Source organism: Cokeromyces recurvatus (assembly GCF_025118155.1).
Source record: "Cokeromyces recurvatus strain NRRL 2243 chromosome Unknown BX663scaffold_1, whole genome shotgun sequence".
NCBI lineage: Eukaryota > Fungi > Mucoromycota > Mucoromycetes > Mucorales > Mucoraceae > Cokeromyces > Cokeromyces recurvatus.
The window spans coordinates 1593831-1618959 of record NW_026251387.1 but is presented as its reverse complement, the minus strand read 5'-3'; the positions used below and the strand labels follow the sequence as shown (position 1 = coordinate 1618959).

General features: G+C 29.5%; 13 protein-coding genes across 13 annotated transcripts; 6 read left to right on the top strand and 7 right to left on the bottom strand.

The window, feature by feature from the left end:
* Positions 1-168: 168 nt before the first annotated feature.
* On the bottom strand, positions 169-2256 carry BX663DRAFT_492947 (uncharacterized protein). The gene is made up of 2 exons (XM_051525292.1): positions 1612-2256; positions 169-1474 (listed from the first exon to the last, which is right to left on the bottom strand). Exons 1-2 carry the CDS (start codon positions 2199-2201, stop codon positions 262-264), a joined length of 1803 nt encoding a protein of 600 aa, XP_051388074.1. The 5' UTR covers positions 2202-2256; the 3' UTR covers positions 169-261.
* Positions 2257-4213: 1957 nt separating this feature from the next.
* On the top strand, positions 4214-5482 carry BX663DRAFT_19884 (uncharacterized protein). The gene is made up of 3 exons (XM_051521735.1): positions 4214-4767; positions 4851-5062; positions 5128-5482. Exons 1-3 carry the CDS (start codon positions 4426-4428, stop codon positions 5309-5311), a joined length of 738 nt encoding a protein of 245 aa, XP_051388073.1. The 5' UTR covers positions 4214-4425; the 3' UTR covers positions 5312-5482.
* A 76-nt stretch (positions 5483-5558) lies between these two features.
* Positions 5559-7064, top strand: BX663DRAFT_492934 (HSF-type DNA-binding-domain-containing protein). The gene is made up of 6 exons (XM_051525291.1): positions 5559-5638; positions 5693-5810; positions 5878-6029; positions 6097-6488; positions 6554-6691; positions 6763-7064. The coding sequence occupies exons 1-5, from the start codon at positions 5626-5628 to the stop codon at positions 6611-6613; spliced, it is 735 nt and encodes a 244-aa protein (XP_051388072.1). The 5' UTR covers positions 5559-5625; the 3' UTR covers positions 6614-6691; positions 6763-7064.
* Positions 6901-7569, bottom strand: BX663DRAFT_492931 (uncharacterized protein). Its single transcript, XM_051525290.1, has 2 exons — positions 7351-7569; positions 6901-7289 (listed from the first exon to the last, which is right to left on the bottom strand). The coding sequence occupies exon 1, from the start codon at positions 7556-7558 to the stop codon at positions 7361-7363; it is 198 nt and encodes a 65-aa protein (XP_051388071.1). The 5' UTR covers positions 7559-7569; the 3' UTR covers positions 6901-7289; positions 7351-7360.
* Positions 7570-7689: 120 nt separating this feature from the next.
* Positions 7690-9164, bottom strand: BX663DRAFT_492927 (kinase-like domain-containing protein). The gene is made up of 5 exons (XM_051525289.1): positions 9080-9164; positions 8801-9013; positions 8501-8743; positions 8158-8331; positions 7690-8106 (listed from the first exon to the last, which is right to left on the bottom strand). Exons 1-5 carry the CDS (start codon positions 9140-9142, stop codon positions 7768-7770), a joined length of 1032 nt encoding a protein of 343 aa, XP_051388070.1. The 5' UTR covers positions 9143-9164; the 3' UTR covers positions 7690-7767.
* Positions 9165-9598: 434 nt separating this feature from the next.
* Positions 9599-9895, bottom strand: BX663DRAFT_492925 (uncharacterized protein). Its single transcript, XM_051525288.1, has one exon. The coding sequence runs from the start codon at positions 9888-9890 to the stop codon at positions 9642-9644; it is 249 nt and encodes an 82-aa protein (XP_051388069.1). The 5' UTR covers positions 9891-9895; the 3' UTR covers positions 9599-9641.
* Positions 9896-10174: 279 nt separating this feature from the next.
* On the top strand, positions 10175-10809 carry BX663DRAFT_557262 (60S ribosomal protein L37; the record flags this gene model as incomplete). Its single annotated transcript, XM_051531757.1, has 4 exons — positions 10175-10216; positions 10282-10417; positions 10495-10596; positions 10661-10809. 4 exons carry the CDS (start codon positions 10175-10177, stop codon positions 10690-10692), a joined length of 312 nt encoding a protein of 103 aa, XP_051388068.1. The 3' UTR covers positions 10693-10809.
* A 1645-nt stretch (positions 10810-12454) lies between these two features.
* On the top strand, positions 12455-14354 carry BX663DRAFT_19751 (uncharacterized protein). Its single transcript, XM_051521730.1, has 2 exons — positions 12455-14193; positions 14268-14354. The coding sequence occupies exon 1, from the start codon at positions 12495-12497 to the stop codon at positions 14082-14084; it is 1590 nt and encodes a 529-aa protein (XP_051388067.1). The 5' UTR covers positions 12455-12494; the 3' UTR covers positions 14085-14193; positions 14268-14354.
* Positions 13985-15642, top strand: BX663DRAFT_492921 (formyl transferase). Its single transcript, XM_051525287.1, has 4 exons — positions 13985-14193; positions 14268-14391; positions 14460-14546; positions 14644-15642. Exons 1-4 carry the CDS (start codon positions 14155-14157, stop codon positions 15588-15590), a joined length of 1197 nt encoding a protein of 398 aa, XP_051388066.1. The 5' UTR covers positions 13985-14154; the 3' UTR covers positions 15591-15642.
* Positions 15643-15682: 40 nt separating this feature from the next.
* Positions 15683-16459, bottom strand: BX663DRAFT_492919 (acyl-CoA N-acyltransferase). The gene has a single exon (XM_051525286.1). It carries the CDS (start codon positions 16223-16225, stop codon positions 15719-15721), a length of 507 nt encoding a protein of 168 aa, XP_051388065.1. The 5' UTR covers positions 16226-16459; the 3' UTR covers positions 15683-15718.
* A 1014-nt stretch (positions 16460-17473) lies between these two features.
* Positions 17474-18852, bottom strand: BX663DRAFT_19712 (uncharacterized protein). Its single transcript, XM_051521728.1, has 6 exons — positions 18818-18852; positions 18652-18747; positions 18510-18590; positions 18249-18425; positions 18005-18196; positions 17474-17948 (listed from the first exon to the last, which is right to left on the bottom strand). Exons 4-6 carry the CDS (start codon positions 18379-18381, stop codon positions 17524-17526), a joined length of 750 nt encoding a protein of 249 aa, XP_051388064.1. The 5' UTR covers positions 18382-18425; positions 18510-18590; positions 18652-18747; positions 18818-18852; the 3' UTR covers positions 17474-17523.
* A 141-nt stretch (positions 18853-18993) lies between these two features.
* BX663DRAFT_492911 (lariat debranching enzyme, C-terminal domain-containing protein) lies at positions 18994-21100 on the top strand. The gene is made up of 5 exons (XM_051525285.1): positions 18994-19054; positions 19112-19228; positions 19291-19764; positions 19824-20565; positions 20617-21100. The coding sequence occupies exons 1-5, from the start codon at positions 19049-19051 to the stop codon at positions 20823-20825; spliced, it is 1548 nt and encodes a 515-aa protein (XP_051388063.1). The 5' UTR covers positions 18994-19048; the 3' UTR covers positions 20826-21100.
* A 279-nt stretch (positions 21101-21379) lies between these two features.
* On the bottom strand, positions 21380-24622 carry BX663DRAFT_492907 (Chs5p-Arf1p-binding proteins-domain-containing protein). The gene is made up of 11 exons (XM_051525284.1): positions 24482-24622; positions 24257-24330; positions 24061-24147; positions 23905-23966; positions 23745-23837; positions 23226-23688; positions 23073-23160; positions 22974-23002; positions 22153-22902; positions 21632-22081; positions 21380-21570 (listed from the first exon to the last, which is right to left on the bottom strand). Exons 1-11 carry the CDS (start codon positions 24561-24563, stop codon positions 21403-21405), a joined length of 2346 nt encoding a protein of 781 aa, XP_051388062.1. The 5' UTR covers positions 24564-24622; the 3' UTR covers positions 21380-21402.
* Between the last annotated feature and the right edge of the window lie 507 nt (positions 24623-25129).

The window sequence follows — 25129 nt, the reverse complement described above, 5'->3', positions numbered from 1 at the left end:
AATATGTTTAATGGCTACTATTTTTAATAGGAAAAAAAAAACAATCATTAAGAAATAAAAACATTATTTATCGTAAAAATATATTTCATTTAATGACTTTATTATTTTAAGGTAGAATATATACATTATTTTCTTTTTCTTCTTTTTTTTTTTCTTATATTTTCTTGTAAAAAAAAAAAGGATAACATATATATAATACACTTACTGTGCTATAGTTGTGTTAAGTTGGATCTGTAGCAGTATACGTGAATATGTATTTTTTTATTGGTCATTATCATCATCTGTCATTTCTATGTCAGAAACTTCTTCGTAAATTTCTTCAATATCACTGTCACTATTGTCCTCATTGTCTGTATCTTCTTCATCTATTAATTCCTCTAATGCATCCTGAAATTCATCTTCACTCTCCTCATCTGTTTCCTTCATTCCTTCATCTTCTTTTTGATCTATTATATTTAAATTTTCTGTATCTTCATTTATTTCCCCTTCCTCTAACTCATCTTCTAATTCTTCATCTGATCCTTCTTCCTCTTCTTTGAAACGTAAAGACTCAGAATCACCAACATCGCTTCCAATCTCATATTGTGACCAACCATCATCATCATCACTCTCGTCAAATAAACGAATAAAGCCTTCTGCTTCTTCCTTTTCTCGGATTTCATCTTTACTTGTTATAGGTTTATTTCCTTGCATTGATTTTAAATCAGGATGTGTCCAAACTTTAGAAGCAGCTGCCTCTTCAATCACCTTTTTCTTTTCAGCCTTAGCTGTTTTCTGGGCATAGAAATAAGAAGGGCTCATCCAGCTACTAAGACGAACAATACCGCTTTGTTTCTTGCCATCTTTATTATTAGTTGCTGTTGATGTTGTTGCTGTACGTCTAGCGACATGAGGTAACCGGCAGTTTGCATTTGAGCATTTACCTGTTTCTGCAAATTCTGGACAAACATGAATATGTTTTTCATCACACTCAAGACCCTTAGGACAATAGCCTTCCATAGCAAATGCTCGACACACAGGAGCATCGGAACTCACTTTTACATGCATGTAGATACAAGGGTCATTTGTACAATGTCCCTTTTGAAAATGTACACAATGAGGCATAATATGAGGACTAGGGGTATGTGATAATCGACAGGTACTAGCCGTCTTTTTGCATCTATTCTGTAGAAACCGAGGGCATATAGCACGCCTATTAGGGTCATGTAAAAATGGACATCGAGAGCCATTAGGACATTTACCATATCTTGTATAAAATCCACAATATCGAGGTTTTTTTATTGTAGTGGTGCGTGAATTCAAGACGAGCGATTTACCAGTTCGACCTTGACGTACATAACCTTCAGGACCACGCTTAAAGACCATATTACCCTTTTTATGACGATGAATACTTGTACTACTACCATGACGACGTATTTGTTTAGGAACTATTTTTCCTAAGACCATATTTTTATTTTTATCTCTTTTCTTTAAACTAAATACATATAGAATGAATATATATACATATATATACATATATATATATATATGTGTGTGTATGTATATATGTATATGTATATAAATATAAATGTATATTTTCTTTTTTCTTTTTTAAAAGAATGATTTACTTACCTTTTTATGGATCTTCTAATTAATACTTTTGGAGCTGTGATCAAGTGATTAGATTGAACTGGGTTATTATTGGAATCAAGTAAATCCTTTCTAATTAATTTCTTTCCTTTTACTACAAAATCAGCTCCGTTAATAGTAACTTGTTTCCTTCCGGACAAGGGATCGATTGATTTAACCATTGTACTGTTTGTTGTTGTATTAGTGCCTTTATGATTAATAATCAGCTTTCTATGATGACTTTTACTTTCTGGAATTGGTTGATTTATTAATGGAGTTGAGGGCTGAGCCACATTATTATTATTTGTTAAAATTAAAGTACGATTAGGTGAAGAAGGTAATGAAATTGAAGGATTAACATATTTATTAGAAGGATAATAAATATTCTGTCGGATAGGTGACATTGATTTTTGAATAGGAATGCCGCCTCTGCCACGAAGATTGCTATAAGGTGGAATGAAGCTTCCTCTACCACGACTACGAGAAACATAACTTCCTCTTTTCCCTCTTATACTGTTTGTCAACATTTTTTGTTGTTCAATTGCATTACTTAGTTTTGCAATTCTATCTAGCATTTCTTGATTTGACGCCATTTTTAAATAAATATGAATGTGTATATATTGAAATAGAAAAAAAAAAAAATAAAAAAAAAAAAAGTAAAAAAAAATAAATAAATAAATTATCGCATTATGATAGTTTGCAAGTGAAAATCTTTCTATTTAATTAAGGTGCCGCTCAAGGATAACGCAAAATTTGAACCTCTTTTTTTAAATCAATTAAAGTTAAATTTTAGACTTTAGTTATTCACATCTAAAACAATAGGCTTTACATGAGTTGTAAATTTCAAGTATTATGAGAATACTGACCAGGAATCTACCGACACCTGTTCTTTTTCTCTCTTCCCAAGGCATGTGTATTGTTATTCGCCATCTTCCCTATAATTGTTATACATCTTTTGTCAAGTACTCTTTTCTGAAAAAAGAAAAATATGATATACTATTCACCTCCAGCTACTATACCTAGCTAGCTGTACTTAAACACTTAATTCCAGATATTGAGGAATTGAGATCAAATTATAGTGCTAAATATGACGAATATACACCTTTTTCTGAAATAGATTGCACAAACACAGGAAATCCTTACACGCATAAAAAAAAAATCAGATTGCATACTAACTGAGCTCACTTTACACACATAAAAAAAAGTGAGGATTGCATGACAGTGTAATTAAGATATTCTGTATTTGTGCAATCTGTTTCTGGAAATGGCGTATAGGACATTTATAAGATGATAGCCTTTTTTGAAGGTAATGGTTGGCTTAAACAAATGGATGTAATAATTAGGATAAATATACGGCTTTAATATGTCTGCTTCTTTAGCTAAAGTTAACTCCATTGATTTTTAGTGAAGAGATGTTCAAATAATTTGCTTATAGGCACTGTTTACTATTTTAAATAAATTGAATCTTTTACTCTAAAACTTTTGAAGTTTTTAACGTTATTGTAAAGATCGATAGAGATAGGAAGTTTTATGTTCCTGGACTGTAAGCACCTGATAGAAAGAGGTTTCATCTACGTTAAAGATTTTAAATGAAAAGATGTTGTGAATGGCTTTAAAGAGTTGTGATCTGATGCAAACAAAAAAATAAATCAATTTATTAGAAAAAAAAATCAAATAAAAACTATTACATAAAAAGCCCATTTCAATTGACTCAATTATGCAATGCAAATTCTCAAATAACGGAATGGATAATTGGAATATTTGCTTTAATTGACAAATTGTATGGAGTTGAGGCCTAACCCTCTGGTTATTCAAATAATAACAAAAAAAAAATAGTAAAGACAACCTTAAGTAATAAAAGTTGAAAAATCATAAAAATCAAAAACATTGTGAGTCACTGTATCTTTTCGACATTGATTTGCACGGATGCATATTTTCATTTGAAGTCTAGGAATAGATTTTTTTTTTTTTAAATTACCGAACATTGTTGGTAAGCATTCATAGAAATGATAGTAGACATAAAATATTTCTATGGTTGAATAGATTTTTTTTTCATTTTATTATTCTTATTCTTATTTTTTTAGTCTCCTTTTTAAGGAAATGACACATCTAAAAGTAAATGATGATGCTCAAAAAATGAAACAAGTACTCATTCCCCAGTAGAATACAACGATACTTCATCATTTATTATACCTACTACACTAATCCCACAATGTGAGAAAGATGAATATTTAGTAAAGACGATTGATTGGAAAAATAAAAAAGTGCGAATTATAACACAAAATGGTTAGTTCGAATTTTTATTATAAAAAAAAAAGAAGGAGGAGGATTAAAATAGGAGGGAGCTTATCTATTTGATAATAGAAAATGGACCATGTCCGTTAGTGGCCATTTGCAATGTACTATTTTTACGTGGTGATTTAGAAATTCAGCCTCCTGATAGAGAACTAGTAACATTTGAATATTTAGTGGATAGATTAGGTGATTATTTATTAAATCATGCACCTAATAATGAAACTACTATATCTGAAGTTACTACTGCTTTTTCTACAGCGGCAGTGGTAATTATATAATATTTCTGATTTTTATGCATCCTAATAGAATACCTCTTTTAATTGTTTTGTTTTATATCCATTTGAAACACAGACAGAAGCTAAAGGAGGAGAGCCTGAAGGCCAAAACACGCTTGAATCTGTTTTAAACTATCAACATCATTTAGATTCTGCCTTGACAATATTACCAAACTTAAAGAGCGGTTTAGATGTAAATGTCATATTCGATTCAATACGAGGATTTGAACCAACAGCAGAATTGTCTATGTTTGATATTTTTAATGTTGATCTTGTACATGGTTGGATTATAGACCCTCAAGATAGAGAAACATATGATATAATTCAAAAATATGGGAAAACATATAATAAAGCAGTAGAATTTATTGTTCAACTAGATGGCAATTTAGAACAAACAAAAAAATCAAACATAAATTATGATGATGAAGGATTAATGTTAACGACTGCTGAAGAAGAAAAACTACATGAGGGCTTTATTATTAAAGAGTTTCTAAAAGATACAGCAACTCAATTAACCTATTATGGTCTTGAGCTTTTATTAGATTCAATTCCTGAAGATTCTTTATGTGTCCTATTTAGAAACAATCATGTTAGTATACATCCATACATCCATATACATATATGTATATATAATGTAATATTTATTTTTTTTACTCAAAAAAAAAAAAAAAGTTTTCCACTGTGTATAAACATCCAGATTTAGGATTATATATGCTTATTACAGATTCTGGCTTGGTTTTAGAGCGTTCAATTGTCTGGGAGAGTCTAAGTGATATTGATCAAGGGTCATCAGAGTTTCTGGATGGTTTTTTCAATAAACCCAACACAATTCTATCTCCTAGTGTAATAGAAGAATATCAAGATACTGTAAATACAGATTTAGAGTAAATATACGAAATAGATGATATAATGAAAATAAGGATTGACATGAATTATATTTATTGCTTAGTTACGCTATTGCTGTCTCTTTACAAGAGAGTGAGTCACGACAACAACGACAACAACAACAGCAGGAATTGAATTATAATAGCAACAGTAGTCATGGTAATAATAGACAGCAACCAGAAAAATCAGGTACAACAGTGCGGATGAAAAAGTCATCATTAAAAAGGAATAACTGTGTAATCTGTTAAGTACCAAATATGATTTGAAGCGAAGTACTTGGAAGAATTGTTACACAGACTATATAAATTCTTTTACTTTGTTCTTGATGCATTTCTATCAAGTTACTTTTTATAAAAAGAATATCAGTAGATGATTCTAGACTATTTTATTCATCGGAATTAATTTTTACTAAAAAAATAAAAAAAAAAATCCCCACCCCCCAAAAAAAAAAAAAGAAAAGAAAAAATTATTCTTTTCTGCTTCTTTTCTTTTTCTATTGTTTTTCTTTTTTTATTTGTAAATAATTAATACATATCAACTTTTCCTTTTCTCTAAAATAAATATGACAGAAAAAGGTATTTGAATAGGATGAATTAATTTATAAACATACGTTATTTATATTCAAGTAGATAATAATAGTGAGACCTTATCTCAAACACAATATAATCAGCAAAATGATATAGTAACTACAGGTGCATCATCCACCATTGTTCGAACACAAGCTGCATTTGTCAATAAATTATACAAGTAATTTTATATTATTTAGTTTATAGTTTACATCTAGTAATTATCATCATCGTAATAATATACACAGAATGTTAGAGGATAAATCTATTCAACATTTGATAACTTGGTCTGATAAAGGTGATCTCTTTAGTGTCTCTAATCCTACCGTCTTTTCAAAAGTAGTCTTACCTCAATATTTTAAACATAATAATTGGCAAAGTTTTGTTAGACAATTGAATAGTAGGTTTATAAATGAATACCTATTACAGTAGCTAAATTATATATATATATGTATATGTATATATAGTGTATGGCTTTCATAAAGTAAATGACATGATTCATTCCAACTTGACATCCGACAATCAAACATGGGAATTTAAGCACCCTCATTTCAAAAAGGGAAATATTGAAGGTTTACAAAATATTAAAAGAAAAAGTGCAAAGACGGCCTTTTCCAATGCGCAGAAACGTTTATTAAATAATGGCAATTGTAGTAATAGTGGCAGTAGCAGTATTAATAGTTATGAAAGTCATAATGATAATTTTCGAGCGAAATTTGAAATCGATGAAGATATTTATGGTTCCTTTTACAAGCATATACTACATATTGAAGATCGTCTTCAAAGAATCACTCGATCTTATGAAATTTTAAATAATGAAACAAATTCTTTACGAGAATTAGTACTTCAACAACAAAAAGTATGTTTAAGCTTATGAATAATATGAATATACCTTTTTTTTTTCACTTACAGAAATTCTTGTAGACATTTAGTGAGTTTACTAAGCTATTGTCTGATCTGTTTGAAGAAGGAAGTAAGTATTGATTTATTTGTTTGTTATACATTCTCAGTAACTAGAACATTTGTCAATAGTAAATAATGGAATCGACGGATCTAAAAAAGGTAATTCATTTGAAAAAAAAAAAAAAAAAAAAAAAAAAAAAAAAAACTAATATATTTAAATCAAACTATAGAAGTTTTTATTGAAAAAATAAATAAATTACAATCATTAACTATACCAGAAATTAAAGCTTCCGTACTACTTCAACAACAAAGCTATCATAATGATGATAATGATAATAATAATAATAGCGGTAGTAACGCCACCAATAATAATAGTAGTAGTAGGAGTAATAGTAATAGTAGTAGGAGTAGTAGTAGGAGTAGTAGTAATAGTAATAATAATAGTAGCAATAGCAGTATTAAAAGTAGTAGTAGTAGTGGTAATATTAGTAGTAGCAGTAGTACTCGATCGTTTGAACAATTTACATCATTACAGCAAAATACTCTCCGAGACAAAAATGGTAAAGTTATTTGTTTTGTTTTATTTTATTTTGTTTATAATTCAAATGATTTTTTTTTTATTTTCTTTGATTTATAGTATCAACAAATAAACGATTAGGCTTTGGAAAAGAATCGCATTTATTAAACCCAGAACAAGAATCTAATAACGATTATAAATCTGTTCATGATAATATAGATCCACCATCAAGACAAGAAGGTAAACTTGCATCTATTTTCATAATATATTTGTTCTAATTTTTTATTGTGCTGCATTAAAGATGATAATCGTCAAACCTTTAAAAGAAGACGTACTGGATAAAAAGAAACTGATGTAAACAAAATATATATATTCAATCCTCCTTTTATGTTTAATTGGGATAACCTATTCAGATTTGTCATTATTCCCCCTTTTAACAAAAATTGTCTTTTTTTGGTATATAATTCTTTGTAATATATATAGTTTGTTTTACATAGTAAATACATCATTTCTTCTTGAATTACTTGTGTATATATAAAATGCTTATACTATTACATTTTAATTGAATAGGGTTTTTGAGTCTATTACACACTTATAGATTTTCTTTATTATGTCCAAGTTTATATTCGTAGAATAATTCAAAAAAAAAAAAAAAAAAAAAAATGCACATGTACAGAATGAATGCTTATGTAAATAAATTCTTTTTTTTTCTTTTTTATCACCAACCCCATAATTCTTTCAACCAACCTTCTAAATCACAATCTGGATTTGCTCTTAATTTAATAAAGTCATGTAATAACATTTGTTCAGGAGTTGGTCTTTTTTCAGGCTCTTTAATTAAACAAGTTTCAACAAAGTGTTGACATTCAGGAGAACGATCTTGACCTACAGTTGGCATTGGTTGATGTACAATAAAGTCCAAAAGCTCAAAAATACTTAAATGAGGATATCCCGGTGGTGGTAGTGCAGGCCTATTTTGTGCTACTTCAATGATTGTCAATCCCAAAGACCATATATCGGAACTTACAGAGTAGGTTGCACCCTTGATACGTTCAGGCTAACAAAACAATTGTTAACTCATGTAACACTCAATGGTTAATTTACTTACTGCCATATAATATTGTGTTCCTGTAAATGTTTGTGCTATCGAATCGATAAGCTCACCAGAAACACCTAGATCACATAATTTAATTTGTCCTTTCTTTGTCATTAAAATATTTGATGGTTTAATATCTCTATGAATAACATGTTGAGTGTGCAGATAAATTAAACCCTTACAAACCTATACAATAAATGATTATAAGTTTTTATTTTTTATTTTTATTGCATTGTATATGCATATAGTAATGTGCTTTTTTTTTATCTCCTTTTCTTCACGCACCCATACACGCACATAGTTTCGCATATGACTACTACTTTCTTTATATGACTTGTATATTTGTTTACTTAACTGAATCTGCAATATTTGCTAAAATCGTCTCACCTATCACACCATGAATTTGGTTCGCTCTTTTATAAATATTCTCTAAACTTCCACCTTCACAATATTCCATACAAATTGAAATAGTGGCTTCTCCATCATCTAAAAACGCACCATAAAATGATACAATATGAGGAGATTCACATGTCTTTAAAAATGATAACTCTCTTAATATCTGTCTTTGTAACTGTGGATCTGGATCTACAGTAATTGTCTATGATATAAAAAGTTTTTATTATTTAATTTATTCTCTCTGTATATGATATACTACCTTTTTTGCCATGATTAATTTAGTCGGTTTATGTGTGACTTGCCAAACAGTACCAGCTGTACCTTCACCTAATTTTCGAATATTTTCAAAATCATCTGATTTCATTTCACATGCAATCAATGTTCTATCTGTATTATAGTGTTCATGATGTTTTCCATGTACAATGCGAACGATATCCTCGCGCCAACTTTTATTGGTTGAAGACTTTTTTGTCTGAACAAAAGAGAATGAAGAACTGTCAGTAGAAATTAAATCTTCTGATGGATATGAAGGAGTTACAAGTTGTATTTTTAATCCAGCGGATTTAATCTTGGGTTTAACGTTATTGCCTATTTTTGCCATCTTTATTTTCAAGAGAATAATAGTAAAAAAGAAAAAGAGTAAAAAACAAAAAAAAAAAAAAGATATAAAGTATTATTTATCTACATTCATCATATGTTGTGTAACTTTTTTTTTTCATTTTTATTTTTTATTTTTTTACTTTAGGTGTGTGTATGCTTGCAGTATAAGCAAATACATACATGATATCAATATACTAATAATGCTATTTTTATTCATAAAGAAAAAAAAAAGAAGATTTGCTTATGTTTAAAATGTTACAAAAGATATGTTGCTGCTGCTGCTGCTGCTGCTGTTATAATAAAAAAAAAACACGTTAATTTTAAAAATAGAAATACATACTTTATGGTGAAGAGATACACAAAGATGATATTCGTAAATAAAATGAACTCAGATATCAATTAATTCGAGTATATATTTGTAAGTATAACTCATGATATATATAAATAAAATGATATTCCAATTTCAACTGCAGTTATTGGCAGACATCTTCTTTTTTATTCTATTTTTCTTCCATGTTGTTTGTACCTGGATTTGATTCATATGATGAGGATAGTAGAGGGTGGCCCGATAAATTATTTCTTTTTTTTAACTCCGGACCGGAATTTTTGCTTTTTTTATCCCTATTTTTCTTAATACTTCTAGCGGAAGGTGTGTGTATTATGGCATTATTCAGAAAGTGACAGAGGAGAGTGGTGGTGAAATTTAAAACTGTCATGAGTGTTAATAACCCGTTAATACCTCCTTTCATTAATAGTCTTATTAGAAGATGGTAAATACATTTAAATCATCTCATCTCTATTTCATATTCGAGAACATCCATCCATCCATTTATCAATAAGTTGAACCTTTTTTTTTTGGAGAAGAATAACAAATGTGATTCAGCCATGCGAAAAAAAAATAACAATGAATTTATACAATTTAATCAATTGTCTTAGACTCTACATTTTATGTGCATTTTAATTCAACAAAATAGCTTATATATTTAAATAACCGTTAATTGATAAATACAACATTCAATTTTATTGGAATATAATGGATGTTCGAGAAAATAAGAGAGAAAGAGAAAAGGCACAAGTTTGCATAATAAGAAGCTAATGACTTTTGTATTTTTTTTTTCTCTCTTATTTAAACAATGATAGACTAAGGGTACTAGCTCTTTCGGTAAGCGCCATACCAAGACACACACTTTGTGTCGTCGTTGTGGTAACCGTTCTTTCCACAAGCAAAAGAAGACTTGCGCTCAATGTGGTTATCCCGCTGCTAAGACCAGATCTTGTAAGTTTTCATTTTATATACATATAAATATATTTATAACTGTAAGGATCAACATACTTATGTTTATATGTGTATAGACAACTGGTCCGAAAAGGGTAAGCGTAGAAAGACCACTGGTACTGGCCGTATGAGACACTTGAAGTTGGTTCAACGTCGTTTCAAGAACGGTTTCCGTGAAGGTAAGCATTGCAGAAAATATTTTTTATTTCTAAAAAAAAAAAATAGGCTTAAACTTTGTTATAGGTACTCAAGCCAAGAAGCAAACTTCTGCTTAAATACAAACGAATTAGTTTCCTTTTTTTTTAATCGTCTTTTTTTCCTTCTTTCTTTTATTTTTAAAGAAAAAATTGTCAATAAAAAAAAGGAATAGAAAAGATATTTTGTTAATAGTTAATCCGTAAAAAGATGGGGATATATGATTCAGCATGATTTCTACAAATTCACTTAGGTTTATAAATAATCAGTTCATTATTTCGTCAAACATTGTTTAAAAATATAAAGTAATTCCAATCTGTTGTATTATAGGATATATATGATGCAGATAGACTTTATAAATACTAAGTGCTTGCCAAATTAGTATTTTAATTCACATGTTCTTATTATAAAAGTTTGAGTTTGTCATTAATGGTAAATGCATTCCTTGAGAATAACTTATTTTTTTTTTTTTATAATATATAACCTATCTTTGGAGAATGATTTAAAGTGAAATAATCATGGTTATCAGTCTTGGAATAACTAGCTTTGATACTTCTTTTTCTATAATAAGTCTATCCTGAGCAGTACCTTGCTTCCCTTATTATAGGATGCATAAACGGGCGCCTGATATCTACAGTAAACCCAATAGTTGCGAAACAAAATGTCTAGCATAAGGGTCGGGCTTTATGCTTGGGAGGAGAGTTCACTTATCATGTTGAGTAAATTTTCTTGACAAATAAATATCTATTGTACATGAAGCTATAAATACTAAAATAGTTAAAGTATCTTGTATTACTTATTTTGTCAACGTCATATACAAATATAATCTATTTGAAGCATATTCCAGAATTTTGAAATAAATGGGTAAACATAAGAATCGAAAATACAGTTTATTGTGATCAGCAGAATTATGCACTTATTAAGGAAATATAAGGAGGTGAAGGGCTCAAATACTGAAAAGTAGTTATGCAAAAATACATGCACATGAATATATAAAAATTTGATGTAAATCCATATTTCCTTTTTTTTTTTGCTGTAGACTCTTATCCTCCATTAAAGTATAACAATGATGCTAACATTGAAAATAAAAACGTTCTTAAAGGAGGTAAATAAATCAGGAATCAATAACAAAGAAAAAGAAAGCTCAGTATTTATAACACGAATGATTTAGAATATACATATATAAAAGGCATTATATATTGTACCTTAATGGTTAATTATAAGAGAAGTCAATATTTGTATAATATAATTGAAGTTACAGACAAGATACATATACAATAATAAACAATTTTAGAGCTGAAACCAAGTTACCACTAATCATAATTATAATTTAGCTATCAAATCAAATATAAATGATTGTCGATACATATAAGCTAAACTTAGTAGAAAATATATTACCGTATATAATACATCAAGATGAGGCATAGTAAATAACAGGAATAAGTATTTATCCATTACAATTATTGCATACATTAGATTGATCACTCAATAATATATAACACAATTTTATAAACTAATATAGCGTAAAAGGATAATAATATACAGTTTAGGATGGATAAAGCATTAATAAGACAATCATACCAAAAAGTATAAATAGTAGGCACTTTATATACATTATTCTCTTTTTTCTCTCAGTTAGTATTTGACTGAGCCGTCCTCGATTTATCAATTGCACTTTCTCAGATTGCGTAATTGTATTTTCTCGATTTTGACTTTTAAATTTCTTCATTTAACTTGGATAAGTTTTCTCTGAGAACTACAATATGTTTATTTTTTCAGGAGTAAAAATAAAAAAATAAAAAATAAAAAATAAAAAAAATAAAGACTATTCTTCTTTTTCTTTTTCTTCTTTTAAATGCATTATTACACTTTAAAAAAATAAATGACAGATATCGCTTATTATTACTGTTATAAATCTAATACTAATCCTTTTAATTTTAGCAAAGTATCTTATTTGATTCATAACTTTAGTGACCTATGTGAATTATTAGAAATTAACAATTTGTTACCATCTCATCCTCATTCTCTAATACAGCAAAGTGTACAATCTACAAAATATCTTGTGAGTAAGGCTCGCAGCACATATGAAAAAAGGCCCTCTTTACCAAAGCCAATTCGATATCATTCAGCAAGTACTCGGCTCACTGAAGGTCTTATATTCCGAGCTATACAACACTGGTGTTGCATAAGTTTTAAGGTTGCACCGATTGAATTAAGTTTATTACAAAAGAAGAATACTCCAAGGACAATACTCTATTGTGTGGCTGCTATCAGTATGATTACCATTAACGAGCAGCAACCAACAATGATAAGCAATGGTCGTCAACAACCTAATAATAACACTGTCAATAATAAAGCAACAGAAGATTTCAAAAGAGATAGTGCCTATTATTTTTATAAGAGGGCTTGTCATTATTTAGAAGAATTTATTTTCCCAGATAACGAAGAAGAAGATTTGCAATTATCCATCATAGCTATCCAGTGTTATTTTTGTCTTAGTTATACTGCAACCCTTTTACGTGTCACTGGAGAACAACATACATGGCATTATTTCGCTAGTGTTCTTTTAAAGAATAAAGTCAAATATGCTGATAGTTCGCCTATTTTAAGGAATTGCTGGTATCGCTGGTATTATATAGATGCTTGGTTAGCAATTTCATTAAATCAAGAATGTTTACTACCAGATAAAATCCCCTTCAAAATTAAAGAAATATCTGCTGGCATAAATCAGAATTATCATTATGATACTACTTTCCCTAACTTCAATCACTTCACAACGCCTCATCATGTAGCACAGCAGGAACCAACTAGACAGCATAATCATTGCTGTACGTCACAAGATTCCTATCTTCAATTTGCTTATTTTTCTCAGTACATGCGTAAATACAATAGAGCAATTCAGTCTTATACATTATCTTCAACATATGATTCATTAACGGCAGAAGTCAAAAGATGGTGGGATAATCAATTGAATCCAAGTTTACATCTCAAATTATGTTATTATTCAATGCATCTTGTGGTTTTATTTTCCCTATTACAACAAGATAATTATCAGGTTACAATTAACCTTTTATTAGAAGCATTAGATCTTACATTGAAGATACTTCAGGGTTTAGATGAAATTAAGATAATGAAATGCGACCTAAGTACTTATCATCATATGTTTTTTGCAATTCATCAAACATTGAAGGCTATCCTATTTCATATAAAAAGAAAGAAAACATTTATTCTATATCTAGAGAAGTTCGCAAAGCAACAATTGATCTTTAATTTATGTATTTTAGAAAGTATTGATATCTTTAACCATGATTTATATCAAATGAAAAGCATGGTTTCCAATATGAAATCAGATCTGTATAATTTAGGCTGTCTTGATAATGTTGCTACGCAAAGTCAACAATTAGTTTATGTCTTTAGAGCTGAAATTCCTGCCAAATCTGCCAAATCTGCCAAATCTGCCAAAAAAAAGTAGTCACATAATAATGAATTAAAAAAAAAGGGACCCTTTTCGTTTCTTTTTAATATTGTTTTACCTATATAAAATGTTCAAATTGATATCTAGAACCTCTTTTAAAATAAACGTAAATAAAAAAGTAAAGCAAAACAAAATATACAGCCTCTTTTAAAAAAAAGAAAGATATATATATATATATAGAGCTCATCTTTTAAATATCAACACTACTATACAACTTTGACTAATAACCAAAAACTCCGTATTTTATTTTTTGGAACTGACAGTTTTGCGTCTACTCATTTAAGGGCTCTCATTAAAGAAAAGGGTAATTATGGAATTCAGAATTGCCATTATACCCGGTAATTGACCTGTTTTCTTTTCTTTTCTTTCTAGAACGTCAAGGTAGCTGCATTGCTACTATTGATCTTGTTTGTCCTCCTGATAGACGAACGGGTAGAAAACTCGAAAAAATAACTCCTAGTAAATTTATTTCGACATACCCCAGATTATTACTATTGTTAATATGCATACACATATATTTATATATATTTATATACATTTATATATACATATATAGGTGAAACAAAAGAAATAGCAGAAAGAAATAATATTGAAATCTATCATACACCAGCAGGCATAAAAACATTAAATGATTGGACACTACCAAACAATAAAGTATATGATTTAGGCATTGTAGTTTCATTTGGCTATTTTATTCCACCTCATATTATTTCATCACTTAATCAAGGCGCTATTAACGTTCATCCTTCTTTACTACCAAAATATAGAGGAGCTGCACCTATCCAACATACTATCCTTTATGGAGATTCAGAAGCAGGTGTGACCATTCAAGAATTAGATGATAAAGAATTTGATGCAGGCCGTATTTTAGCACAAGAAAGAATTAGTTTATTATCAATGAATCATGATTACCCAGTTTATTCAAAATTGAAAGAAACCTTAGCTGAGATAGGTTCTCGACTCTTAATTGATACTGTCTGCAATCTTTATGAACGTAAACAGAATGCTCAAAAACAAGATATTTCCCAAGCAACGAAAGCACCTAAAGTGAAGAAGGAATGGTCTGAATTAGACTTTAAAAATATGTCAGCCTGGCAAGCTGAACAATTAAATCGTGCTATTGGAGATCAATTTCCTTTACGTACCACGTACCATAAAAAGAAGAAGAATCTGATTGTGCAACTATTAGATCTTCATCTGTTATCATTTAATAAGAAGGAAACTATATCATTACAGCAGAGTGAACCTGGAAGTTTTAGATGGGATGAAGCTAGTAAATCCTTACATATAGCTTTCGGTGATGGCAGTGTTATTGCTTGTTCTAAATTAAAAGTAGAAAATAAAGGCATTATATCTGCAACTGATTTTGCAAATGGATATCAAGCTAAAGGTCAATTTGGTACTGAGTCTCCATTAATGCAAGACGATACCATTATTAAAAATAATATAAAGAAAAGATCAAAAATGCGTCGTTTCGATGATAGGGAATTGAATAAAACATAAAATAAAATTTGTCTTTAGCAATCTCAAAATAAATATATAAAAAATACATGCGCACGTTTTTTTTTTTTTTTTTTTTTTTTTTTTTTTTTTTTTTTTTTTTTTATTTTTTTATTTTGTTTTATAATTAATTATAAAGCAGCAAGATCATCTAGTGATTTGCCATCTATACGATGAATAATCCATTCACTTAAAGGTTTAGCACCAAGTGCTTCATAAAACTCTCTTGAAGGTTTATTCCAATCTAAGCAAACCCATTCAAAACGTGCGCAATTTCTTTCTTTTGCGATTACTGCTAATTGAATCAAGAGACATTTACCAATGCCCATTCCTCTAAATTCAGGCTTCACAAATAAATCTTCTAAATAAAGTCCAGGGCGTCCTACAAAGGTAGAGAAATTATGAAAGAAAAGAGCCATTCCTGCTGGTTCAATAGGTGTATTCCCCTCATCGTTTTGTTTACCATAGGCGATTATGACTTCAGCATAACGATGTTCACCAAATAAGGTCTCCCGAAGAACATCTTCGGTTGCAATAACTTCATGTGAAAGCTTTTCATATTCTGCAAGTCTCTTAATAAAATCTAAAATAACAGGGATATCTTTAATCGTAGCTGGTTTTATTTCTATAAGCCCCATGGTTAAAAAATATAAAGTTACAGTAGAAAAGGATCTTGGTTTGTTTTCAATTCGCTTATTGAATTTTTTCGAATTCGCGCCTCCAAAATTTTATAATTTGCTTTCTATACTCGAGAATATTACAAATGTCTTTCTATTGAATGAGATGTTCATATCTCTTCAAATTTATGTCAGTAATTGTTTTAGTACTCTCATTTATCTGATCTTGATTCTTTCTTTCTTTTTTTTTTTTTTCATTTATAATTAATAATAAAAAAGGGGTAATGATCCAATTAGCCAGTAGCTTCTCTATATAATAAAAAAGACTACTGTTTCCAGAAGCAACCAATCGTGGAGGTTGATCATTATGTGCTTCCTTTCACAGTCATATTTAACGAGAGACGTGAAAACTCCAAATGAAAGATACTCTCGGGATTGAATATTTTAAGTGACCAATACATCCAAATAACTTCACTGGGGGATTTATTATTTAGAGTGACCATTATCCGGAGAATATCACTGACGATTTATTGTTTATAGTGACCAATATCCTCAGAATATCACTTTCATAAAGAAAGAAAAGAAAAAGAAAAGCAAAAATAAATTTTTTCTTCCCCTATTTATATATTTTTTTTTCACATAAACAAAAGGCTTCTAATAGGCACAGTGCTTTATTGTGGCTTATTGTTTTCTATTAGAGAATATGACTCTGTTTAGATTATCATACATATTGAATGTATTACAGCTTCTCCTTTATTTATTTATTTATTTATTTAAACGGAGCTTTTTCCCCCTCTGTTGCTGCTTATATAAATTTTGTCTATTTATAGACTTCAGTATAGTTGACTCTATTCTTTGAGTATATAAAAGGGCATTAACAAGTAATACTATGTAGAAATATCTGAGTGTAGCTTGTATAAATGTACACCTTTTTTTTATCTACAGTAGTGTCTGAAATAAAAAAAGTATTCATTTATCTCTTGAGTTATTATAGTTATTTGCTGTAAGCTGTGATGTCAGATTATCTTTTCTCAGTGGACAATTTATTCTTTGAATAAATAAAGGGAAAAAGAGATACATAGTCTTTTTTTTTTAAGAAAAAAAGGCTACAAAGTTTTGTTTAATTAAGTAACTTGGTAACAAACTTTATCATCTATGTCTACTATAACAGTTTACATTGTCAATTCACATCATCCAATACAAGGTAAACATAGTATCTATTTTTTTTATTTTTGATTTATTTAGGAAAAAAAAAAGAACTAATAATGCCTAAACTCAAAGTATAAAAAACTATAGAGGCTATGCAAATAAGATATTCTTTATTGAACAATGTTAGAAGTTGATGTTCTTGATGATAATTCTCGTAAATGATTTAATGCTAATGAAGGTGCTGTATTTAACTTTTTTGACATCAAGTTTTTATCTTCCTCTTCAGTAGCTGTATGTTTCCAATTTACTGTTGATTCTCCAGTTTCTGCTATCACGGTCTCTAATAAAGGGGAAGTGGTTACGGCAGTAGTTGATATTGTCACATCATTTGTATTACTAATATATCTTTCAAATGGGGGCTGTTGTGTTTGTTTTATAGCTTGTTCTCGCAGTTCACTTAACTCTGGCCATTTTGTCTTGTTTTTTAAGAGAATTCTATCTTCCGGCTCAATATATTCCTCAATAACTGATAAGGACTTGAAAATCTTAATAGCCTGACTTTTAGCTTTTTCTGCTTGTTTTTTTATTATTAAAGCTATAATAGAGATGAACAATTCGTTCTACAAAAAAGAACATCAAAGTTGTTATTACCTTCTGGTATCTTATCGGCTACTAATCTGGCTTGCTGTAATGAAGCTACCATTTTTTGAAAATTTGTTAAGCTTAGTTCATCTACATAGGCAATACGCTTTAAAAGAACTTTTTGTTCCATATTCAAATGTAACATTTGTTCCTTAATATGTGTCTGTAAATTAAGAAAGACATCCGATAACAATGAATTTTCTATATGTAAAAGATGAATCATATATACGCTAATTAATTATCTGTAGCATACCTTCTTCTTTAAATGTTGCTTTGTTTATTGGTTCTTCATTTGATATCTTTAATCCTAACAATCGATCTAGAAAAAAGCCTTTGTCTTGGTTTTTATCAATGAAAGGTTCAAATTTCTGTATAGACTTCAACATAATAAGTTCCTCTTCATCTTGCTCATCAGAACCTTTCACGACTTCTATGACACCCTTTTCAAAACAAGTATTTATGTAAGTATGTTATCTGTGTATATATAAATATTATTGTAGTTGATTGGTTTTACTTTGTTAATTTTTGTACTTTCTTCCTCTTGCTGCTGATGACCATGATGCTCTTCAAGATCTATTGTATTTGATGACTGGAACTAATTTTTTCAAAAAAAAATTTACTACATTACAATATATGCTCTATGATTTAGTATTTACATTACCACTTTCAGCATTGTTGTCCTTATTTCTATTTAATGTAGATATATAAGACATTCTGGACGATAATTTACGATTGCTTGAATGCTCTTGTCCCTTGAAAAAAAAAATAGAAATAAATAAATGAAGAGCTCCTTCTTGAAATTAAATCATTAATGTGCTATACCATCTCTTTAATTATAAAATATAAAGGAATTTAAGTATGTGCATAACATTTTGTTTTCATATTGTTGTTTATGTGTTTCTTACATAATTTTACTTGTAGGCCAATCAACTCGTTCTTTTTTTTTTTTTTTTTTTTTTTTTTTTTTTTTTAAATCTACAGCAACTGAGCTAATTTAAGGAAAAAAGAAAAAAAAATAGTTTTCCTCACGAAAAGATTTAAGCAATTTTAACAATGAAGGTAGAAAAAATAAAAAAAGATGGCCTATTATTTACATACTAACATTATTTTCGGTAGATAGCAATTGAAGGTTGCTGTCATGGTCGTCTTGATGATATTTATGGATCAATTCGTCTTATAGAACAACGAGAAAACTGTAAAATAGATCTTGTGTTGATCTGTGGTGATTTTCAAGTAATTTTGTATTTAATTAACAAATAACAAACCTTTTAATCAATTTCAACTTTACTAACTAGTCTATCCGTAATGAGGCAGATCTGAAAAGTATGGCTGTCCCAGAAAAATATAAAGAACTGGGCACCTTTTGGAAATATTATTCAGGGAGAACACGAGCGCCCTACCCTACTATCTTTATTGGAGGTAATCACGAAGCTAGCAATTATTTGTGGGAACTCTATCATGGAGGTTGGGTGTGTGAAAACATATATTATCTTGGCAATGCCGGTGTTATTAATTTTGGTGGCCTAAGGATTGGCGGTTTATCCGGTATTGAAAAGCTGCATCATTATAAAAAGGGCCATTACGAGAGAATGCCTTATAATTCAAATGATGTTAGAAGTATTTATCATGTACGAGAGTATGATGTGAAAAAGTTATTACAAATTCAAGAACATTTAGATATCTTTTTATCACATGATTGGCCAAAGAACGTCGAAAAATTCGGCGACATTGAACATTTGATGAAAATAAAGCAATATTTTATTGATCAAGTAAACATTAATGCACAGATGCATAAAAGCTATATTAATTATTATTTAAATTTAAATAGATCCTGACAAATACACTTGGAAGTCAAGCTAATAAATTGCTCTTGACAAAACTAAAACCAGACTATTGGTTTGCAGCCCATTTACACGTACATTATGCAGCAATTGTTGATCATGAAATGTGGGAAAAGAATGAGTATCCACTTAAAACACAGGAAGTTCTAAAAGATAAAGCACATAATTATGGTCTTCAATCAAGAAGTAGCTTTAGTGAAATAAGCAATGATTTAGGAAATAACCCTGATGAAATTGAAATAGCGTTAGATGAAGAAATCGAAAATGATTCCACTGTAATAAATACAGCCACCCATGATTCAAGCAATAATTTGAATGAAAGTAAAATACAAACAAATGAAGGGAACGTATTAAACAAAAAAGACAAGACAAACGATGATAACCAAAAAAAAAGAAAGATTACAAGATTTTTAAGCTTAGATAAATGTTTACCTCGTAGATCATTTTTACAAATCGTTGATATTCCTTCTGAAGAAGATTCTTCAGAAAAAGGCTATGATTTCTATTATGACATGGAATGGCTGTCGATTACAAGAGCAATGCATCCTTACTTTAGTAGTGAATATCAACAAAAACCAATTCCTTCTGATGAAGAGCTAAAGATATTAATTGAGAAAGAGCGTATTTATTTAGAAGAAAAACGAGCATCAGGCGCACTTGATTTAAAAATCCCTCATAACTTTGAACCTACTGCACCTGCTTACAATTCTAATAACAAGTCCAATAACGGTAAATATATTACAATTCACCATAATTTAAACTAACTTTTATATATAAAAGAACATGTCTACTTGAATCCACAAACATTACAATTCTGTAAAGAAATTGATATTGAAAACAAGATAAATGTGGATTGTATTCCTGAACAAATGATGCCAAAAACAGAGGCTAATATTGATAATACAACGACTATAAATGATCAGCCCGTCAAACGTGCAAAAATAGAAGCTCATTCAGAAATTATTATTGATGAAGATGAATTCCTATAACTGTGACAAAAGTTTTTTCTTTAAATATGGCTACATGAATGAATGGATGTACATAATATATATACATATATGCTCATATACATGTATATAACAAATAAATATATACCATAACAAAATGTAGTAGGTGTACTTGGTGATATACAATAATAATTTCTATAAAGTGAGTAGGACTCATTTAGTTTTTTTTTTTATATGAGATCATGTCTTTTGACTCGTACTGAAACTTGCCAATTGATACTGTAAACGCCCTATAAACACAGTTTACTTGATTAAATGTTATACTTTGATATATACATTCATATACAAATATAACTGTATATACAAAAGACTCTTCATTAAAGTATAGTGTCTCATTTGTTTCTACAAATATACACACATGGTTACACGTTTATACTACTATTATTGGTATATTTGCAATAGAAGTCCTTATGATAAGCTGTGCTAATCAGAGACATTGGTAAACATTTATTTTATCTTTGTAGCAATCATGTATTATAACTTTTTTTTTTGTGAGCATATAATTATATTTATGTTTTATTCTTACATTATATTACTTTTTTTTTTTTTTTTTTTTTTGTTAAAATTCATAACCTTCAATTTTAAAAAGCTCGGCATAATCAAAATATTGTGTCATCAGTTGTTGAACAGGACGAGGTAAATTCATAGAAGTTAACATATTTTGTATTTTTGAAAGGCCTTCTCTTCTGATTAAAATACTTAAATTACGTGCAATTTCGCTTGGATACTAAAATTTGAAATATCAAGTTAATTAAAGATATTTTGGCTATTGATACGATATACTTTACCACAATTTCATGATACCAACGTTCATGATAAACTGTTAATTTAACTGCTGCTAAAAGAGCTCTTTGAACATTTGATTCATTTACATAAATTTCTAATAATTTCATCCATGCCTTTGCAGAGAATTTATGATCTAGACATTGCTCATATGCTTCTTTAGCTTCTTGTTCATGCCATAAACGAAGAGCAAGGTCACCTAGTAATTCCCATTCTGTCCCTGTTTTACGGTATGGCATTTGTTGTGCACGATAATGAGCTGCTTCTGTTCTCCAGAAGGTGTAGATTCGTAAATCCTCATATAAAACCATAAAAAGATTATCTAACCATCGTTCACAAAGTCGTTTATTACTAAAAGAGAAGCTCACTCCATCACTAGGATGAGGTGAAGGAAGATTATTTTCATTAAGATTACTATTGTTGTTAATGGCTGTGTTAGTATTAATATCATCGGCCTATACAAAAATTATTTATATATGAGAATAGATGTAATATATTATTTTTGTTTTCTTTCATATATATATACCTTGAATTGGTCATCAGCCGCTTGTGTAGGACGGAGAGGTGGTGTATGATGTACTTCAACAGATTTATTATTGTTTTCTTCCTGTTGTTCATCATTTAAATCAATTGTATCCATTTGTTCTGCTAATGCTTCATTAACTTCATTAGATTCCTCTTCTTCCTTTTTGTTGACCTCAGTACTTTCTTCTTGTTCATTTTCTTGTTCATTTTCTTCATGATTTGATGGCTCTGCCTCTGTCTCTGCCTCTGCCTTTACCTCTGCGTCTGCCTTTACCTCTGCCTCTGCCTCTGCTTTTGCCTTTGCCTCTACCACTGTTTGTTTTTCTTGGGTTTGGGGTGGATCCTTTGGAGGTACAGGTGGTTTATGGTCAAGATTCAAGTCATCCTTCAATTCATCATTTGAAGATGAACTCGATTTCTGAATGTCCTCTTTGGCTTTCTGAGCACGATATTCTTCTTCCATAACGAATACTTCTGATCGACATTTTAGCAAATCATCCCATCCAATTTTACTTACCAGACGAGTTAAAAGAGTATAAGCTTTAGCAAATGTACCATGTAAAGCAGGAGCAGGGAGACGAGACAAGTTGGGATCTGCCTCATTTTCTCTTCCTGCCGCATCTTCCTCCATGACACCCGAATTTAAAATATCAACTTTAATAGGTAAATGAGTTTTAACAGGTGCAGGCATTCGATGCATATCACGTTCACTATAGGTAAACATAGGACATGAATTTAAAGTCAAAAGTGCCTGAGTAATATATGAATGAGTCAGCTTAAAAATATTAATATATGTATGTGTATATGCATATATATATTTACGTTTTTGTAATCACCGAGATCAATATAAACTATATACAAAAATATTAATTTATATGTGTATTTGTATTCATTTTTTTTTTTTTTTTTTTTTTTTTTTACCTTCAGTTAGTTTGGCCCATGTTAGGAATTCAGAGGGAGTAGTATTTACAGCAAATTTAGCCAACTTTAAGGCCATATGGTATTCGCCCTAAATCACAATATAAAATAAATATGCTTTATAAACAGATTTCTAATCGATGTATCTTTTTTTACCTTGCTACGAAGGAAATCAACTTGAACATGTAACAATGAATAGCTCATGGGCATACGTTTTAGATCAGCATTTAATACTTTAACCGCTTTAATTTCTTCATTTTGACCAATAAATGACTGAGCTAGTAAGGCTCCTACTTCAGGATCTCTTTTACGTAATTTAGTATAAAGCTCAATTGCTGGACCGTAACGAAAACTATCACCAAAGTACTTCATAACACCTGAAGTTAAATGATTATGAACTGTTGTTGCTGTTTGAATTTCTGGATTACTACCCAATTGCCAGCCTCGCCAAAAGAGAGCTTCTACAGCCTCTAAAAATCGCTGCTCTCCTACTAAATTTGTGATAGGATCCATTTTACGATAACCTGCTAATCTATAGTAGCTATCATCTGAATAAAGAATAGCACGAAGAACAGCTGAAAGATATGTTTCTTGCCAAATAGCAGCTGTTGCTTCATGTCTAAGTAATAACGATTTAATATATATATACTATTTGCTCTCCATATTTGCGTTTACCTTTCTCCTCTAATATCTACAAAATAACTTTCTACACCACCGGGAATCTTTACTTCAACACGGACATCTACACGAGAGAATGCATTAAAGCAGCTATTATAGGAATTAGTATTGAGCTTTGTCTTTTAAATTACTTTTGCTTTTTTTATTTCTTTTATACCAATAAATTCCTGATCGAATTCTCCATGCATTTGATTTTGAAAACCAAGATTGTGTTTCATCCTAATAAAAGGTATAAACAGGTTAATAAATAAAAATAGAAAAAATAATAATAAAAATAAAAAGCTTACTGTATAAGTAAATAGTGTTCACTTACGATAGAATATGTTAAAGAATTTAAATATGCCGCCAATGTAGCAGATGAAGAAGCATCAACACCAGAAACATAATGGTAACTACCAAGCTAAATAAGATCCAATTGTGTGTGTGTGTGTATGTTTAGTATATAAAATAAATTTAAAATAGTAAAACACTAATTAAGTCCTCTGCCTTATCCATTTCTTTATAAGTACCTCTTTCATACCAGGCTTTGAATGAGCTTTAATAATATGACATAAATCTGGAGGACCTAATTCACGAAATGTACCTAACAATACATGAACAAATAATGTATTAGTAATTTGACAAAGACTAATTCATATATACAGATGTTAAAGATAACAATAAAAAAAAAGCAAAGGAATGGAGTAAACTGAAACCCCCCCCTCCTTCCCCAATAACAACTAAGAAGTATGTACCTAAAGCTTCTGTACGAGCGGTAATAGATTCACCAAGTTCAGACTCAAAGAATTCTGGAACATCTTTGAGAGTGTCTGCCATTGTTTATATAGATGTTATTCTATTCTTTATAAATGTTCAAAAGATAAATATAAAAGAAAAGAAAAAACTACATACAATTAAAGGATATTATTTTCGTGTAATGACCGCCATTTGAATTGGATACTATTGTTGTATTAAAATTATTTTCCCATGGATTTTGGTAAAAACGCGAAATCAGACAATATTCTAAAAATACTAAATGCTATATTATCAAGAAGGAAAAAATGTACTAAACTATAAACACATAATGTTGTGGATTTCTTAAATTCGAGTTTGTCCTTTTTAATTTATTAAATTTAATTAAATGCAAGTATTTTAAATACTTGATTTTCCTAAACTTGTTTAAAGTAACTTTTTTTTTTTTTTTTTTTTTTTTTTGTTTAAAAGAAATAAAAACTTTGATGCTTCAATAGAAAGTATATGGAATATATATATAAAAAAAAAAAAAAAAAAGAGAAGAAGAAGAACTGAGCGATTCTGTTTACTATTGGAGCGAATAAATTAATGCAAGAATGCAAAAACCAAATATGGCCGAGGATAAGAAATATACAGAATACTCTGTCTCA

Coding starts and splice junctions, on each gene's coding strand:
- BX663DRAFT_492947 (XM_051525292.1), bottom strand. CDS start 2,201: ATGGCGTCAAATCAAGAAATGCTAGATAGAATTGCAAAACTAAGTAAT. Junction 1,475..1,611: donor ATTAGAAGATCCATAAAAAG/GTAAGTAAATCA, acceptor ATATGTATTTAG/TTTAAAGAAAAGAGATAAAA.
- BX663DRAFT_19884 (XM_051521735.1), top strand. CDS start 4,426: ATGTTTGATATTTTTAATGTTGATCTTGTACATGGTTGGATTATAGAC. Junction 4,768..4,850: donor TCCTATTTAGAAACAATCAT/GTTAGTATACAT, acceptor AAAAAAAAAAAG/TTTTCCACTGTGTATAAACA. Junction 5,063..5,127: donor ACTGTAAATACAGATTTAGA/GTAAATATACGA, acceptor TTTATTGCTTAG/TTACGCTATTGCTGTCTCTT.
- BX663DRAFT_492934 (XM_051525291.1), top strand. Junction 5,811..5,877: donor TTTGTCAATAAATTATACAA/GTAATTTTATAT, acceptor TAATATACACAG/AATGTTAGAGGATAAATCTA. Junction 6,489..6,553: donor TAGTACTTCAACAACAAAAA/GTATGTTTAAGC, acceptor AAATTCTTGTAG/ACATTTAGTGAGTTTACTAA.
- BX663DRAFT_492931 (XM_051525290.1), bottom strand. CDS start 7,558: ATGATGTATTTACTATGTAAAACAAACTATATATATTACAAAGAATTA.
- BX663DRAFT_492927 (XM_051525289.1), bottom strand. CDS start 9,142: ATGGCAAAAATAGGCAATAACGTTAAACCCAAGATTAAATCCGCTGGA. Junction 9,014..9,079: donor CTGGATTAAAAATACAACTT/GTAACTCCTTCA, acceptor TCTTTTGTTCAG/ACAAAAAAGTCTTCAACCAA. Junction 8,107..8,157: donor GAACACAATATTATATGGCA/GTAAGTAAATTA, acceptor TTGTTTTGTTAG/CCTGAACGTATCAAGGGTGC.
- BX663DRAFT_492925 (XM_051525288.1), bottom strand. CDS start 9,890: ATGAAAGGAGGTATTAACGGGTTATTAACACTCATGACAGTTTTAAAT.
- BX663DRAFT_19751 (XM_051521730.1), top strand. CDS start 12,495: ATGACAGATATCGCTTATTATTACTGTTATAAATCTAATACTAATCCT.
- BX663DRAFT_492921 (XM_051525287.1), top strand. CDS start 14,155: ATGTTCAAATTGATATCTAGAACCTCTTTTAAAATAAAC. Junction 14,194..14,267: donor GAACCTCTTTTAAAATAAAC/GTAAATAAAAAA, acceptor ATATATATATAG/AGCTCATCTTTTAAATATCA. Junction 14,547..14,643: donor ACTCGAAAAAATAACTCCTA/GTAAATTTATTT, acceptor ATACATATATAG/GTGAAACAAAAGAAATAGCA.
- BX663DRAFT_492919 (XM_051525286.1), bottom strand. CDS start 16,225: ATGGGGCTTATAGAAATAAAACCAGCTACGATTAAAGATATCCCTGTT.
- BX663DRAFT_19712 (XM_051521728.1), bottom strand. CDS start 18,381: ATGTTGAAGTCTATACAGAAATTTGAACCTTTCATTGATAAAAACCAA. Junction 18,197..18,248: donor AGCAACATTTAAAGAAGAAG/GTATGCTACAGA, acceptor TTTTACATATAG/AAAATTCATTGTTATCGGAT. Junction 17,949..18,004: donor AGCCGATAAGATACCAGAAG/GTAATAACAACT, acceptor TCTCTATTATAG/CTTTAATAATAAAAAAACAA.
- BX663DRAFT_492911 (XM_051525285.1), top strand. Junction 19,229..19,290: donor TGATCTGTGGTGATTTTCAA/GTAATTTTGTAT, acceptor TTTACTAACTAG/TCTATCCGTAATGAGGCAGA. Junction 20,566..20,616: donor TAATAACAAGTCCAATAACG/GTAAATATATTA, acceptor TATATATAAAAG/AACATGTCTACTTGAATCCA.
- BX663DRAFT_492907 (XM_051525284.1), bottom strand. CDS start 24,563: ATGGCAGACACTCTCAAAGATGTTCCAGAATTCTTTGAGTCTGAACTT. Junction 24,148..24,256: donor CAAAGCCTGGTATGAAAGAG/GTACTTATAAAG, acceptor GATCTTATTTAG/CTTGGTAGTTACCATTATGT. Junction 23,161..23,225: donor TTGATTTCCTTCGTAGCAAG/GTAAAAAAAGAT, acceptor ATTGTGATTTAG/GGCGAATACCATATGGCCTT.